Below are 18,369 nucleotides of genomic sequence, written 5' to 3'. Positions count from 1 at the left end.
AATTTAATACATTAGAAGAAGCAATAGAAAGTGCAGTCAGATTCATACGAAAATCACTATATCACGCAGAAAGATTTAAAGTTAATAAATCTAATATTCAAACTATAACTTGTAATTATTGTAAAAAAATCGGGCATTCTGAAAATGAATGCAGGAGGAAAATTTTTCATACACAGAACCAAAACGGAAATTCAAATTCAAATTTTCAATATAATTATAATAGACGTGAATTTAATCCTGTGCAAAATTTCGACAATAATTCTGGAAATAGATTTAATGTACAAACCAATAGACACCAAATAAATAACGGGCAAAATAACGATAATCGGTATAGATCAGGTAATTCAAATAGTTATCGTCATAATAATAGTAATAATCAATCTAACAATAATTTAAACTATCAAGGCCAAGCGACAGGCGTGCAACGCCAGTGCCAATCATCGAGCCGTGCAAATTCGATCCACCTGATCGAAACAGAGCTCGAACATACACAATCCGAACAAATTCCCGAAACGTCATCTCAATTCCTTTCGGCGAGCTCAGAAATCCAACGGACAAATTTTTATTAGATACGGGTGCTGACATAAACATTATTAAAGCGAATGCTTTGCTCCGAGACATTAGTATATCAAGATAGAAAAGTCGAAATACAGGGCATAATGGAAAAAAAACAGCAAACTCTCGGAACTGTATATCTAAATTCAGAAAACGGCAATCATGAATTTCACGTAGTACCGAGTAAATTTCCATTGAGAGAACAAGGAATTATCGGATCAACCTTTTTACGTCTCGAAAATGCAAAAAGACTTTGAAGAACAAACAGTTACTATACAAAATAATAAAGTATATTTATTAGAATATAGTAATATGTCAACATTACCGGCTAGAAGCATATGCCCATGTATAATTAAAGCTAAACAAGATAATATTAATGACGGATTAATAAATCGACAAGAAATATCAAACGGCGTATTTCTTATAGATAGCATCGTAAAAGTAATTAACGGTAATATACATACATATGTAATTAACACGATAGAAAAAGAATTGAATATCGAGACACCTATAATCGACGTAGAGCCAGTGTTAATCAACACGAGCCCGAGGGACAGCCCTGCGTGCGTAATTAATTCGGTGATCTCAAATAATCTAACAGATAGATTAAGACTATTGAAAGAAAATCTAAGATTAAATCACTTAAATGAAGAAGAACAACTTTCTATATTACCTACGATAGAAAATTATAACGACATATTTCATTTACCGGGAGACAAATTAAAAAGAACAAATCGAATCGCACATTCTATCTCTACTACGGATAACGCTCCTATAGCCGTTATACAATATAAATACCCACCTATTCACAAGGAGGAGATTAAACAATCAATTAACAAATTACTTGAACAGGATATTATTCAACCGTCTCTTTCACCATTTAATTGGTACCAAAGAAAGCGGATGCTAATGGTAACAAAAGATGGAGATTAGTGATAGATTTTCGTAAATTAAATGATAAAACTCTCGACGATGCTTATCCCTTGCCTAATATAATAGACATTTTAGATCAATTGGGAAAAGCCAGATATTTTTCGTGTTTCAATTTAGCGTCGGGTTTTTACCAAATTCCGATGAGTCCGCAAGATTCAATAAAAACAGCTTTTAGCACACCTAACGGTCATTTTGAATATAAAAAGATGCCCTTCGGATTAAAGAATGCCCCTGCAACATTCCAACGTTTAATGGATAATGTTTTAGCAGGTTTACAAGGAAATGTTTGTTTTGTTTATTTAGACGATATTTATGCGGAATCTTTAGAAGAACATAAACAAAAACTTAATCAACTTTTTGAACGATTAAAAGAAGCCGGTCTTAGCTTGCAACCAGATAAATGTGAATTTTTAAAAAAAGAATTGATTTATTTAGGCCATATAATTTCAGACAAAGAGGTAAAACCTAATACAGAAAAAGTGCAAGCAATAAAACAATATCCCGTTCCAAGAAATCATAAAGAACTTAGACAATTCTTAGGCCTCGTTGGTTATTATTGACGTTTTATCAAAAATTTTAGCTCGCTTACTCATCTATTTACGTCACTTCTTAGGAAAAATATACCGTTTAAATGGGAAATGCGACAGCAAATAAATTTTGAAAAAATTAAACAATTATTGTCAAGTGAGCTTATTTTGCAATATTCAGATCTTAATAAAGAATTTATAATAACTTCGGATGCTAGTGATGAAGGAATCGGTGCAATTTTATCACAAAAAAAAGATAGGAAATGATCTTCCAACCGTCTATGCTTCTAAAACGCTTAATAAAGCAGAACGTAATTACGACACTATGGGAAAAGAATTCTTAGCCATCGTATAGGCAACAAAGCATTTCGACCATACTTATATGGTAAAAGATTTAAAATAATTACTGACCATAAACTATTAGTTTGGCTTTTTAAAGTTAAAGATCCGTCATCTCGTTTAATACGTTGGCGATTAAAACTGGAAGAATACGATTATGAAGTTCTATATATAAAGAAGGGAAACGAAATACTAATGCGGATGCTCTTTCTAGGATACCTCAAATATCGTTTTACAAGCTAAAGCTTCGAGCAGAAATAACGAAAATCTTACTTAAAGTTTATTCTTACAACACGCATTAAATGATTCACTATGGAAAACAGATAATATCACCCCACAAACTTTGGGTAAAATAAAAGGATTATTAGTAACGGAAGCAATCCTTTCTCCTAAAATAAAAATTACGTTATCTAAAATCAATGATAATAAAGCCGAGGACTTAACACTTACACCAGGAAACATCGATATAATAAAAAAGAAACATTCAATCGAAATAAATCTAATTACGCGGGAAAATAAACAAGCATCCACAAATCCAGAAACTATTTTTTGTTTAGTCAAATTAAAAGAATATACTATAGAAAATAATAAAAAAATAATATCAATAGCACCCATAGGAGACATTACTAACAGAATAAAAATAACTCAAATGATTAAATACTTATTCAAAGACACACCAATACAAGTATTTTTATTCGAATCTTTAACTGAAGAGATTACGGATCCACACTTGAAACAAGACATACTCAAAGAACAACACAACTCAAGAATCGGCAGCCATAAAGGTGTCACTAAAACTTTAAAACGAATACAGCAATATTATTCATGAGATGGTATGAAACAAGATGTTAAAAATTATGTAAGAGCATGTCAAGATTGCCAAAAACGAAAATTAGTCCGTGTAAAAACAAGAGCTCCTATATTAATTACTGAGACGCCACATGAGGCATTTCAAAAAGTCGCAATAGATATTGTAAGGCCCTTACCAGAAACAGAAAATGGTAATAAATATATATTAACTACACAAGATCAATTGACGAAATTCTGCACAGCGTATCCGTTACCTGACACAAACAGCACAACCATAGCTAATATAATTGTTAATAAATATATCTACACTTTTGGTTCGCCAGAGGAATTATTGTCTGATCAAGGTAGTAATATCTAAGGTGAAATAATGAAGGAAATTGCAAGAATCTTTAAAATGAAACAGGTTAAAACTAGCTTTATCATCCGCAATCAAACGGATCGTTGGAACGCTCACACCATGTGTTAGCCGAATATTTAAAGCCTTATATTAACTAACAACAAAGTAACTGGGATTCATCTCTAGATGCCGCGATATTTTCATATAACACCTCGTATCATGAAGGGACAAAGATATTTCCTTACAAATTAACTTTTGGTCGTAAACCACGATTACCTTCTAAACTCAGCGAACCACGACAGGGAATTACACATAGAGAATTTCTTGCAGATTTGGTTGATAGATTATTCTATTTAAAAAAATGCGCGGAGGAAAATCTCCAGAAAGCAAAAGAATCCGCGAAACAATATTATGATAGACGCGTGAAACCTTTAATATTAGATCCGGGAGAATACGTTTATGTATCTCACGAAACAATCAGAACTGGTAGTAGAAAATTGACAGATCAATATGATGGACTATTTCAAGTTATACGCAAAATAAATGACGTTAATTATGAAATTAAGAAAGGCAACAGAAATCAAATTTTACATGTTAATAAACTGAAACGCGCATATTTCTCATTACAGAATGATGATGCCAATTAGTTCAAACTCTTTCGAGGCTTTTACCAATCAACCATTAGCACACCTACCCGGAGTCTACTTTGAAAGTGTCGGTAATCTTCTTATTTTTAGAGACTATTGGAAATTCATTAATTATGTCAATCTTGCACCGTTAGAAGAAAAGGAAAATATACTAAAATTTTACGTACATAAGATCGAGATTTTATGCTACAATCTCTACGGAAACAACATATCATGTTCAGGTTTACAAGAATTGCAACGCATTGAACGAAAATTAACAGCAATAAAAGCAGACAGAGAAATTTTTAATGATATGATAGGACGATTTGACGATGAACCTCTACTTAATAACCGCACTGCGAAAGGCAAGCGAGGCGTTTTTAATATTATAGGACAAATTTCGAAGATCTTATTCGGCACATTAGATTCATATGATGCTGACTATTATAACGAACAGATAGATCTTGTTTATAATAATTCAAAACAATTAACAAATCTATATAAAAAAACAAATCAGTATTATGCAATCAACTATTAATAACTTTAGTAATGCTTTTATAGCAAATAATCAAAAATTTAAAGAAATCGATTTTAATTTAAACACATTAAAGGCACACATGTTACAAAACTCTAATAAACTAATGGAAACGGAAATAAACACAAAAATAAATTCATATTTTCTAGAATGTGCTGAAATGATGCACGAATATGAATTGGAACTAGAAATACTTAGCGACGCTATATTATTAGCACGCCGAGGATTACTCTATCCTAAAATACTATCTTCCAAAGAACTGTTTAATAATTTAAAAGATTCGCATCATATGATAAACAACAGAAGATTACCTGTAACACTAGTATCTAATCAATTTAATAATCTAATTGATTCTAGCAACTTAAATGTATTTTATAAAAACCATAGGTTAGTTTATATCATTGAAATTTCATTACTTGACGAAACCAATCAATTTAATAATCTAATTGATTCTAGCAACTTAAATGTATTTTATAAAAACCATAGGTTAGTTTATATCATCGAAATTCCATTACTTGACGAAACCAACTTTACCTTATATAATGTAATTCCACTACCTATCAAACAAAATGAAGAAAATGTTTACACATTTATCAATCCAACGTACATATATGGGACTTAGAACCGATAAACTATGATACACACATTTAACAGATCAAGACATAGAGAAATGCAAAAAGGTTAACAACGCGATGATCTGTAAACAAACAAATTTATTATTCCAGATTACGGGTATTCATAATTGCGAGTTAGAACTGTTAAGATCAGCCAGATTAGATAACATATTAAAAGAATGTGATATACGTTTAATGAAACTTCATAATACTGTTTGGTACCAATTGAAATCCGCGAATTCTTGGATTTATTCGGCACCGCATGAGGAAACTCTTCACATTTTATGTCCAGATGACAAACCACGTCGGACACAGTTGCATTTGAATGGAATAATTACATTATCTCGAAAATGCGATGCTATTTCAGATAATATTTTACTACATAGTCGAACCATTAACATAATAGACACTATCGAAAAAAGATTTATCCCAAACGTTAATCTAAGCACAAAAAATTATGCGAGGACATCAAAAAGAAGAACATAAATGTTTCGGAACTTCAATTATTAAATATCGGTAAAGTACCTCATTTGGACATTAATTTATTAAAAGCAGCAAGCTCTAGCTTGAATGAACTATATAAGAAAGCAGACAAAATAAGTAAGCATCATCGAACAATAAATCTATATGAAAGTACTATGAGTTGGTTCTATTATATAATATATGACATTTTGATATTAGTCACCATATATATATTCATAAAATGTTCATTAATAAGTAAATGCGTTAACATTTTTAGACTATGTTGTATACTTAAAGAAGGCTGTACTCATTATTTCAATAACTGTTTTAATAATAATGTAACCAACGCACAACTACGTGTAACAACCGCACCACAGGAAATTACTCTTGCATCGATACCCGTCAAAGATAATGAAACAATTCAGTGTAGCGAGAACAATGATCAGGGCGCGAGAAGACAGCGTCCCCGCTCTCGAAATTACCGATTATCAAATCTAAATTAATACGTAAAAATATCATCTTGTAACACCTGAAATTTCACTTCAGTACCGAACCGCAAAATAGAAATTAAGGAGATTAGAAATAATCGACATCAGGAAACTTTTGGAAAAAAAAACAGTAGAACTCGTCGATCTCGTCGACTTGTAAATTTGATATAAATACATTTGCGAAAATATGCGATCATAGTACATAAGATCTTTTAAAATGTAACCGCTTTTTCTTATTTTTTTTATATATGTATTTTACATTGTAACATTAGATTAAGTTACTATATCGTCACTTGTAATTTTGTTAAACTTATATCTATAAGAATATTCGAATTAATCTCAGATCCAGGAGGATCTGTAATTTAAGGGAGAAGGTGTTACGTATCGCAACTTTCCCACGCAAATATTTCACGAATAGATATCTTGTTAAGAGACAGCAGTTTCTCACGCTAAATGTGCATAAGCCACAGGACACTCTTAATATCTCTTCGCGAGATATCTCTTTCGGTTAAGCGATAAGCGCATCACTTCGAGATGCCACACGACTTTATCTGTATGTGGAGACCTCCGAGAATGAAAGTCCAGCGATATAAAAGTAGTCAGTTCTAAGTCGTCTCTCTCTGAGAAAACACCTTCGACTTGTAGCATTGCGCCAAATAAAGTCTTGTAATTAGATAACTGTACCTTTTTATTCATTACGTCGCGTTCAGCACGTAACAGTTATGAAAAAAATAAAGAAGGGAAATAATAAATTTTTACACATTTTATTTTCCAAAACTGGGTTATAATCACAATCAGGTGATGAATTAATATAGGTATTGCTGATATTATTATTATCATCGGGGCTGCTATTGCTATTTTTCATTAAATCTATTGCATTAACAAGTAAATAATTTTTCACCCATGTACTAAAAAATTTTATTTATTATTAAATTACAGGCATATATAAATTTTTAAAACTTATGTAACTTTTCAGTTTACAAAAATAAATATTTTTTTAATTACGCGCGCGCACACCATACACACACGTACGTATGTACACAAAAACACACATGTATATTTATATATACAGGGTGTATGGGACCGGTCAAATATCTCGAAAACGAAACGTCTTTGAGAAAAATGTTTCAGACAGAAGGTGTATGGTTTCTAGGGGGCCATAAGATGGTGCCATTAGTTTGATCTTGAAGAGTCACATGAAGGTCACGTGAAGGTCATTTTAAATTTCTTAAATGGAGCACCCTATATATTTTTGCATATTCTTGTAGCTTATCTCGAGAGCTTTCCAAAACACTATGATAAAATGTTTTTTTATTAAACACTTTTCGAGTTATAAGGCTTCAAAGTTGCAATATTTTGACATAAGATACAAGAGATCTCGTAAAATATTCATTTTTCGATTATCTTATCCTAATACTTTTATGCACAGAATAATGAGACGAATTAATTGATGTGAAGAAAACACATAGTTATCTTTAAGAAAAAATCTGAATTTGCAACTAACAGTTACACATTTTTATTTTAACATAATTATGTGTTTTAATTACGGCAATTGATTCGTCTCATTATTCTGTGCATAAAAGTATTTTAATAAAAAAACATTTTATTATAGTGTTTTGGAAAGCTCTCGAGATAAGCTACAAGAATATGTAAAAATATATAGGGTGTTCCATTTAAGAAATTCAAAATGACCTTCACGTGACTTTCATGTGACTCTTCAATGTAAAACTAATTGCACCATCTTATGTCGCTCTAGAAACCATACAACTTTTATTTGAAACATTTTTCTCAGAGACGTTTCGTTTTCGAGATATTTGACCGTTTCCATACTTTTCTAACATTTATATATGTATAGATATATACATAACACCTATATATGTATATATACATGTATATATGTATATATAGGGTATCCGGTAATTACCGCCTCACCTCTCTAGGGCAGATAGAGCAGGTCAAACTGAACATAAAAGTCCTGTACCATTTTGCGATTTGCGCAATAATTATTAAACTATTAATTAAAAACCCTCAGCAAACAATATTATATATACAGGGTGTCCCAGAACAACCTTCCGTCCGTAAAATGACGTATTTCTGACACAATTCTAAGACAATTTTTCCTTTACCAAAATTTGATTTGAAGCGTAGTTTTTGAGTTATAAGCAAAAATAGTTAGCAAATCACACGTCGAGTATAGGCAGGCAGGAGCGGCGCGGCGCACCGCGAGCGCGAGCGCAGCTGACCGTCCGACGAGTGATTACCGCCGCATGAGTCGCTAACTATTTGATCTTATAACATAAAATTATACTTTAAATAAAATTTTGATAAAGAAGAAAAGGTCTTATAATTACGTCAGGAATAAGTGTTCCTTAAAATAACGTTTAATGACCAAAAGTTGTTCCGGATCGCCGACCGTCGGATGATGCAATCAGCTGATTGCTACACACGATGTGTGTATGCTGAGTGTGTGCGTAAAAGAAAAGGACAGAGTGAGTGAGAGAAAGAGAAAAATAACTGTCTCCGCGACGGCGACGCTCCTTCGATTGTCATCGACATTGTCGTCGACGACGTCAGACCGATCGATATATTGATTTTCCGGCTCAGCTGAGAGACACATCGCGTGTAGCAATCAGCTGATCGCAGCGTCCGATGTTATTTTAAGGAACACTTATTCCTGACGTAATTATAAGACATTTTTTTCTTTACCAAAATTGTATTTAAAGCATAATTTTATGTTATAAGATAAAATAGTTAGTGACTCATGCGGCGGTAATCACTCGTCGGACGGTCGTGTGCTGCGCCCGCGCTCGCGGTGTGCCGCGCCGCTCCTGCCTGCCTTCTATACTCGACGTGTGATTTGCTAACTATTTTTGCTTATAACTCAAAAACTACGCTTCAAATCAAATTTTGGTAAAAGAAAAATTGTCTTAAAATTGCGTCAGGAATACGTCATTTTACGGACGGAAGGTTGTTCTGGGACACCCTGTATATATACAAAGTGTCCGGTAATAATCGCCTCACCTCCCTAGGGCTGATAGAGCAGGTCAAACTGAACATAAAAGTCCTCTACCATTTTGCGATTTTCGCAATAATTATTAAAATATTAATTAAAAACGCTCAGCATATACTGAGTACTATACAGGGTGTCCCCGAATTGGCGGATCAATTCTCGTGGATAGATAGAGCGTGTTAAACTGAAGAGAAAAATCTTATATCATTTTGTTAAATTCGCAATAATTAATGAGATATAAATTAATAAAGATCGGCCAATACGTGTCAGGATAAGCGCGCGGCGCGTAGAAGCCTTCTACTTGTTACTTGATACTAGGCGCGCGACGAGACAGTAGGCGGAGCGCTCTACAAAGGACGTACTGAAAGAGACACGTACAGTGCGCGCTGCGTTTATGTCTCACTGCGCGCCTGGTATCAAGTAACAACTGGGAGGTTTCTTCGCGCCGCGCGCTTATATTGGCATGGATTGGCCGATCTTTATTAATTTATATCTCATTAATTATTTTGAATTTAGCAAAATGATATAAGACTTTTCTTTTCAGTTTAACACGCTCTATTTACCCACAAGAGTTGATCCGCTAATTCGGGGACACCCTGTGTACGGCGCGCGCTCATACGCCGAGCTTTTTAATTAATATTTTCATAATTATTGCGCAAATCGCAAAATGGTAGAGAACTTTTATGTTCAGTTTGACCTGCTCTATCAGCCCTAGGGAGGTGAGGCGATTATTACCGGACACTTTGTGTATATATATTATATATATATATATATATATATATATATATATATATATATATATATATATATAATATCGTTCGCTGAGTGTTTTTAATTAATAGTTTAATAATTATTGCGCAAATCGCAAAATGGTACAGGACTTTTATGTTCAGTTTGACCTGTTCTATCTGCCCTAGAGAGGTGAAGCGGTAATTACCGGACACTCTGTATAAGGGATATTAATTTGACTTTGGGTTTATGTATCAAGATGTATCATGTAAAAGTCAACTTAGTTTTTTAAATAGAATTATCCTATTTTTTTTATATAAATCAATTACTCACAATATTCTGTGTAAAAAGTTATAAGAACATAATAGCAAAAAAATGAATATTTTACGAGACATTTTATATTTATGTAAAGTTATATTAAATTAAAGTGTGAATATCTTATAAATATCTTATAAATTATTTAATTTTTTTATCATCATATCCTTATAACTTTTTATGCAAAATATTGCGGAAAATCGTTTTATATAAAAAAATTAAGGTAGTTACATTTAAAAAATAAATTATTGAGATTGATAAGGTTTTTTTATGTTTACAAACAACTACTTTGAAAGAAAGCGATTAAGAGCGAAACGCGGATGGTTGTGCGTCGGTTTCAGAAATTAAATTTTTCTGCGAAACTAATTGGTGCACAGGGTATGAATTTTTCTACTTGATGTATTTACCAAGACTAATGTTTATTAAGTCTCATTCGAGAATTTTTAATAAATCCCCTTTATCACCCTAAAGAGATTAGATGAGAAAAATATCGGCGTGAAGTCGCTGAATTGGGAATCGAACCCGAGAGTCTTTCACGTGTCGGGCGACTGCACTTACCACTGAGCTATTTAACTTCACACGAAAACATTAGTCTTAGTAAATACACCAAATAGATAAATTGGTGCCCTGTGCATCAATTAGTTTCGCAGAAAAATTTAATTTCTGCGAAACCGATGCACAACCATTCGTGTTGGGTCTTAATCGCTCTCTTTCAAAGTATATAGTTGTTGGTAAAAAAAAAAAAAAACGTTGAGTTTCATATGACCTTGGCACGTACAACTAAAATCAAATCAATGGCATCATCTTATGTCCTCCTCGAAGTCAAACTTTTTTGTACAAAATATTATTAAAAGCCCCTTGGTTTGGAAAAATGAATAATTTAATCGGTTATTGTAAGTAAATTAACCATTTTAAAGGTTTAATGTTAAATAAATGAATAAGACATAAATATTGATTAAGCACTTATCTTTATTAAATCAGAGTTTTAAATATAATATATAATGAATTGTATAATATATCGATAATTATATAAAGTAAATCGATATCCATTTTGAATATGGAGATACAATCATATGTAAAAAGTATAAATAGTTCGTTTTATTAGCGTCCATTAACACTTCTTCGTATCAGATTCTGTTAATAGAGAAATATTCAAGCCAAGACGAACGAATTACTATATTACTAATAAATATTTTTAACATAGAACATTTATTTCGGTCCAAGCATTTGTTCAGGTCTAACCCACTGATCAAACTGTTCTGCTGTTATTCCATGTTTCAATGCAGATTCTTTTAATGTAATTTTTTCTTTATGTGCGTACTGAGCAATTATAGCAGCCTAAGATAAAAAAAAATTATAAATATTTGTGCAAAATTATTTATTATACAGAGGTATCTAAGAAAAGTTTTTTTACGTATTTATGTAGAAAAAGGAAAATAGAAATAGACATATATATATATATATATATATATATATATATATAAATATATACCTTATCATAACCAATATATGGATTTAATGCTGTGACAAGCATTAAACTTTCACTAACATTCCGTTTTATATTTTCAATATTTGGAACAATATCTTCAACGCAATTTTTTACAAAAGTGCAACAAACATCACCTAAAAGCCTTGCAGATCTTAAAGCATTCGCAATAATAAGTGGCTTAAAAACATTAAGTTCAAAGTGACCATTACTGCCACCAATACTTATTGCCGCATTATTACCCATTACTTGACAACACACCATAGTTACTGATTCAATCTGCGTAGGATTAACTTTCCCAGGCATAATAGAACTTCCAGGTTCATTTTCTGGAAGTGATAACTCACCTAAACCACATCTGGGTCCACTTGCAAGAAATCTAATGTCATTTGCGATCTACATAGATGTGTGTAAAAGAAATATAAGTTATTAAGAAACATGTTTTCGTATATATATATATATATATATATACACACATACCTTCATGAGAGAAACAGCCACTGTATTAAAAGCACCATGTACTTCGACAATTGCATCGTGTGTAGCGATAGCTTCAAACTTATTTGGAGCAGGAACAAATGGTAACCTAGTCAATTGTGCAATTTTTGCAACCGTTTTTTCTGCAAAACCTTTTCGTGCATTTAATCCAGTTCCGACTGCTGTACCACCAACAGCTAATTCATACAATCTTGGAAGTGTATCTCTCACTCTCTTAATACCATTTTCAATCTGCATGGCATATCCTTTGAGATAAAATTAAATATGTTAATACATTTGTTAAAAAATTCTAACATTAATGAAAATATTCTGCACAAATTTAAACCTGAAAATTCTTGACCCAATGTCAATGGTACCGCATCTTGTAAATGTGTTCTACCAATTTTTATAATACTTTCCCATCCTTCAGATTTTTTTTTTAATGCTCTACACAATTGTGTTAAACCTGGGATTAATGATTTTTCAATCTCTAAGGCAACAGCTATGTTCATAGCTGATGTAAACATATCATTAGTACTTTGTGACATATTAACATGATCATTTGGATGCACAGGTTTCTTTGAGCCAAGTTCACCACCAAGTATTTCTATCGCACGATTGGCTATAACCTAAGTATTTTTAATAATAAGTACTTTTAATAAATTTTTTTCAGTAAAATAACTATTATTATTATTATTATTATTATTATTATTGTCGTTGTTGTTATTGTTGTTGTTATTATTATTTTAATAATCTGTAATATATATTAATCAATGTAATATTAAAATTAAAATGATATTTAACCTCGTTAGCATTCATGTGGGTTTGTGTGCCAGATCCAGTTTGCCAAATAATTAAGGGAAAGTGATCATATAATTTTCCACTTATTACTTCATCTGCAGCTTTGCCAATGGCATCAGCAATTTTAGGGTCTAAATTATATTCTTTATTTACTTCTGCGGCAGCCTTTTTTATTATACCCAAAGCCATTATTAGCCTAAACTAAAATTATCTATACTGAGTACATGAAATATAAAATATAAAAATATGAAGACAATATATTGAAAATTATGTGATATATATATAAATGTTAAATTTACATTTATAAATTATATTTATACATCATATTTATAAATTATATTTATATGTTATATATATAAATGTTGAATTTATATTTATATAAAATAATAAATTTAATAATATTGCTGTTTCTTACTGGTATACGTTCAAATGTATCACCAATTGGAAAATTTATTAATGCCCGAAGAGTTTGAATACCGTAATACTTATCTGCTGGCACTTTCATTTCTCCAAATGTATCTTTCTCAACTCTATAACTTTTGCATGCTTGTTCCTGTACAATGCATATAGTTTATAGTAATAATATTAAAATATAAAATATTGTTAAATCTATAATATTTATATAAACGTTAAATTGAAAGTATATACTATTATTAAAAGTATATAAAATATTGAGTATAAAGCTATATAATAGCAAGAACTTTTAGAAGAATCAATAGAATGCAAGATGATATCCCGGTGACAGATGATAAATATATATATATATATATATATATATATATATATGTGTGTGTATGTATAAATGCATAAACATATATTATAAAATGTGTTATATATGATTTGTAATAGTGTACGAATACTTAAGTTCAAAGCAAATCGAGAGTTGAAATAACACAGGATTCTTGAGTATTTTGTCTCACATAATGTGATCAAATATCTAAAATTATGGTGCTCGTATACAATATTTATTCGCAAATTACTTTCATAATCTTGATTTGAGTTGTTAGCATTCATTTACTCATATTGTGTAGACGAATATATTTATGACAAGAAAGTTTTGGAATCTCAAGATTCCGAAAAAGAAACTTTTAGTTATATAAATATATATATATTTATGTATGTCAACCTCATCAAAAATATTACTTTTGTAAACCTGAACTTTTATGAAAAATACTAAAGAATTTTAAGAAAAAAAAATTTCAAATCTTTCTTACACAAAAATTGATCACCAATTAAATTTAATTATATAATAGAATTAATATTTTTTATCAAAATAATACCTTATTGTTCATAGTAAGTACCGAAGTGGATGTATATAATCTTAAGAGTGAACAAGCCGATAACTTTTTAAATTGAGATAAATCATGTTTAGAGAAATGACATTTCAATATATTCAACATCATCTTTTTGGGACAATTTGTATTCAATTTAATGAATGTGGAAGCAAAAGCTAAATCAAACTAAATAAATAAGATAAGAATAATAACGCGGACTTTAACCTCATGAACTCAGCCATGAAATATACAATGATTTGGTTGCCTAGACAGCACGATTTGACACGTTGACATATACAAGTTGTTCTGAAATTAAATGTCAAAATTTGGCAGCGTGTGGGGGATCGATAAACTAAGAAAAAAGTCTTTTAGACATTTGCTTTTTGTTTTAAAAAATTGCTAAAATTATGTTGATATATTTATCGTTAGAATATATGCGGCATATTGTGACAGATGTAATTAATTCACTTAATTCACTTATATCTTCTGATGAATAACTAACTAGTTTATAAGACTGAAAACATAAAAAATTAAAATAAGTAGAATACAATAATTTCATTCATATACATTATTACTTATTTATTTCTCCTCAATTTTTACTTCAGAAGATTTTAATTTACTTTCTTTTCTTATTTCATTCTTTATAACTATTATTTTATGATACTTTTCAATAAATCCAATAATTTTTAGTGTTGTTTTATGTTTTTTGATAAAAACTTGTTTTATTTGTTTTTATCATAAAATAAAAGTTATACAGCATGGAATTAAGAAATGAAAGCGAATTATAAAATCCTTTTGAAGTAAAATTAGAGAATTGTATATAAATACGCGATAATGCGAGATTATTGTATTCTGCAGAATTGGAAACGTTACTTCATAATGCATCGTCTACAATGGCAGCAAGCAGTAAGCAGTACGAAATGGGATTCGTCCATTTCATCGGGAGAAACGAATCAATCCCATTTCGTACTGCTTACTGTTTACTCTGTACTCTGTACTGCTTGCTGCCATTGTAGACGACGCATAAAAGTAACGCGTTACTGTTATCGTTACTTTTTGTAAAAAAGTAACTCGTTACTATTACTCGTTACTAATTCTAAAAAGTAACGTGTTACTGTTACCGTTACTAAGAAAGTAACAAGTTCGTTATTTTTTTGTTATTTTTTTGCCATTATTAAAGATATTCATTGCTAGTATTGAAAATCTATAAATTACATACACACTGGATCCAACTTATTCGTTAATTGTGGAATGAGAAAAAGACTACAAAGGAATAGAAGAAAAACTTTTTTCCTGAACTCGCACATCTTCCAGTTAACAAATTAGACCCAGTGCTATAAAATTTCAGCAGTAAATAGCAGAATAAGCAAATTAATGGGTCTCTGCACATTGAATGCAATAAGCGATATTCAACGAGAACTCTGTTTTTCTACGTATTACATTCCAAAGCAGAGTTCTCATTGGATATTGCTCATTCTGCAGTTTAATATTTAAGACAAATCCAATATGCCAGAATTATAAGCTGTAAACACAAATTATTTTGCAATATTAAATATTATATAATATTAAAATAATATAAAATATTTATGTTTTTATATTATATTTATTTTATATTTACATTATGCTAAATATATGTATATTATATTATGCCAAAATATAATACTTTATATTCTAAATCAACTTATATATACAGGGTGTCTCATAACTAACGAGCCAACGCTCGTGAACGGATAGAGTACAGTAAACTGAACAAAAAAGTATTAGGTCATTTTGCAATTTTCGCAATAATTATTAAAATATTAATTAAAAACGCTTAGCGAACAATATTATACATATGTACAAGATGTCCGGTAATAATCGCTCCACCTCTCTAGGGTTGATAGAGCAAATCAAACTAAACATAAAAGTCCTCTACCATTTTGCAATTTGCGCAATAATTATTAAAATATTAATTAAAAACGCTCAGCGTGTGAGCGCGCGCCATATATAGCACTCAGCATATGCTGAGCGTTTTTAATTAATATTTTAATAATTATTGCGAAAATCGCAAAATGGTAGAGGACTTTTATATTTAGTTTGACTTGCTCTATCAGTCCTAGAGAAGTGGAGCGATTATTACCGGACACTTTATATATATGTAATATTGTTGGCTGAGCGTTTTTAATTAATAGTTTAATAATTATTGCGCAAATCGCAAAATGGTAGAGGACTTTTATGTTTAGTTTGACCTGCTTTATCTGCCCTTGAGCTATCGGGCGGTCGCGACTAATTAATGAGATATAAATTAATAAAAATCGGCCAATACGTGCCAGGATAAGCGCGCGGCGCGAAGAAGCCTCCTATTTGTTACTTGATACTAAGCGCGCGATGAGACAATAGGCAGAGCGCTTTACAAAGGACGTACAAAGGGCGTACTTAAAGAGACAGTACGTTCTGCGTTTATGTCTTGCCGCGCGCCTAGTATCAAGTAACAACTGGGAGGTTTGTTCGCGCCGTGCGCTTATACTGGCACGGATTGGCCGATCTTTATTAATTTATATCTTATTAATTATTTCAAATTTAGCAAAATGATATAAGATTTTTTTCTTTAGTTTAACACGCTCTATCTACCGACGAGAGTTGATCCGCCAATTCGGGGACACCCTGTATACAGGGTGTCCCATAATTCGCGAATCACCTGTCAGGTGCAGATAGAGTAGGTTAAACTGAGTAAAAAAGTTATGTACCATTTTGCAATTTTCGCAATAGTTAATGAGATATTAATTATAAGAGATCAGCTAATCGGCGCCCGGCAGGAGCGCGTGGCACGAAGAAGCTTTCCATTGTTACTTGATACTAGGCGCGCCGACGAAGCGGTGGGAGGAACCCTCTGCATTGACAACCTGAAGAGTCACACACACATATATCATGACGGAAAATACTTACGTATTTTGATGCGCTGATTTCGAAAATAATACCGAAAATTATCGCAAATTTTATTTTCATGGCGAAAACTATAAAAAATCGTTAAAAGTTGACACTTTTTGCGTTTATTTTATTAAATAATGAAAATTTCAAAAAATGTTTTAAATAAAAATTGTAAATCTCTTCAAAATACGCATTTTATGTTGTATTTATTTTTGCTGTATGACTGACAGTTTTCGAGAAAATCAAACTTAAAGATATACCCCGTATATCCGAAAAAAAGGTGTGCTTCCGAATAGGACATATATCCGATTTTTTTTAAACTACGTATATTTACGTATTTTGCTGATTACGAATGTGATAATGACAATTGGCGCAAATTTCATTTTCATGTGAGCATTTAAATGAAAGTTCCTTCGTCTATCACAAACAGAACAACAAAACCGTTGTGACCTTAACAGAAGTATCAATTTTTAACGATTTTTTTTGGTTTTCATCATGAAAATAAAATTTGCGGTAATTTTCGGTATTATCTTCGTAATCAACGCATCAAAATACGTAAGTGTACGTGATGACAGCAAAATCGGGGGTTTTAGCTTTCGGAATTACACCCAAACTTTCTTACTGCTTTTTTTTAACAAAAAGCTTTGGATAAACCTAACCCAAACCAATTGCTGTCTAGGTAGGAAAGTGTATGCGCGGATATATTGGGTTCCGCCCCCCCCCTGCGGGGGACTTCACTTCCGAAAAATATAACCTAACTCAAACCAATTGCTGTGTAGATAGAAAAGTGTATGCGCGGATATAGTGGGTTCCGTTCCCCCATGCAGAAGGTTTCACTTCCGATTGCAAGATAATACCATTGTAAAAACATAAGTAAAAAAAAACGCTACTTACTTGTAAAAATTAAAAAAACAGAATAAAAATTTAAAAAATAAAATCTCACATAACTTTTAAACCGTCAGTTTCTTGGCATTGACTCTATTAACTTTTTTTCTCTATATTTCAAGAACTTTGCAAAAAAATAGGTTTCGATAAAAATTTTTACTTCGCTAAGACAAAGTTTAGCCGGTCTGACCTTGAAGAGTCATTTGAAGGTCACGTAAAGGTCACCTCAATTTTTTGAAATGGCATCTCCTATTTTTTG

At 31.4% G+C, this 18,369-nt stretch overlaps 1 protein-coding gene and 1 pseudogene across 1 annotated transcript; one reads left to right on the top strand and one right to left on the bottom strand.

Annotated features, from left to right (window-relative positions):
- Positions 1 to 4,022: 4,022 nt before the first annotated feature.
- LOC140669655 (uncharacterized) lies at positions 4,023 to 5,762 on the top strand (annotated as a pseudogene).
- A 5,727-nt stretch (positions 5,763 to 11,489) lies between these two features.
- Positions 11,490 to 14,447, bottom strand: LOC140669473 (probable fumarate hydratase, mitochondrial). The gene is made up of 7 exons (XM_072899345.1): positions 14,325 to 14,447; positions 13,460 to 13,597; positions 13,048 to 13,245; positions 12,590 to 12,872; positions 12,247 to 12,509; positions 11,773 to 12,162; positions 11,490 to 11,618 (listed from the first exon to the last, which is right to left on the bottom strand). Exons 1-7 carry the CDS (start codon positions 14,445 to 14,447, stop codon positions 11,490 to 11,492), a joined length of 1,524 nt encoding a protein of 507 aa, XP_072755446.1.
- Positions 14,448 to 18,369: the final 3,922 nt, after the last annotated feature.

Source organism: Anoplolepis gracilipes, chromosome 9 (assembly GCF_047496725.1).
Source record: "Anoplolepis gracilipes chromosome 9, ASM4749672v1, whole genome shotgun sequence".
NCBI lineage: Eukaryota > Metazoa > Arthropoda > Insecta > Hymenoptera > Formicidae > Anoplolepis > Anoplolepis gracilipes.
Note: the sequence above shows the minus strand (reverse complement) of the source record. Positions and strands in the feature narration are given on the sequence as shown.

Coding starts and splice junctions, on each gene's coding strand:
- LOC140669473 (XM_072899345.1), bottom strand. CDS start 14,447: ATGATGTTGAATATATTGAAATGTCATTTCTCTAAACATGATTTATCT. Junction 12,873..13,047: donor CCCACATGAATGCTAACGAG/GTTAAATATCAT, acceptor AAAAATACTTAG/GTTATAGCCAATCGTGCGAT. Junction 12,163..12,246: donor TGGCTGTTTCTCTCATGAAG/GTATGTGTGTAT, acceptor ACATCTATGTAG/ATCGCAAATGACATTAGATT.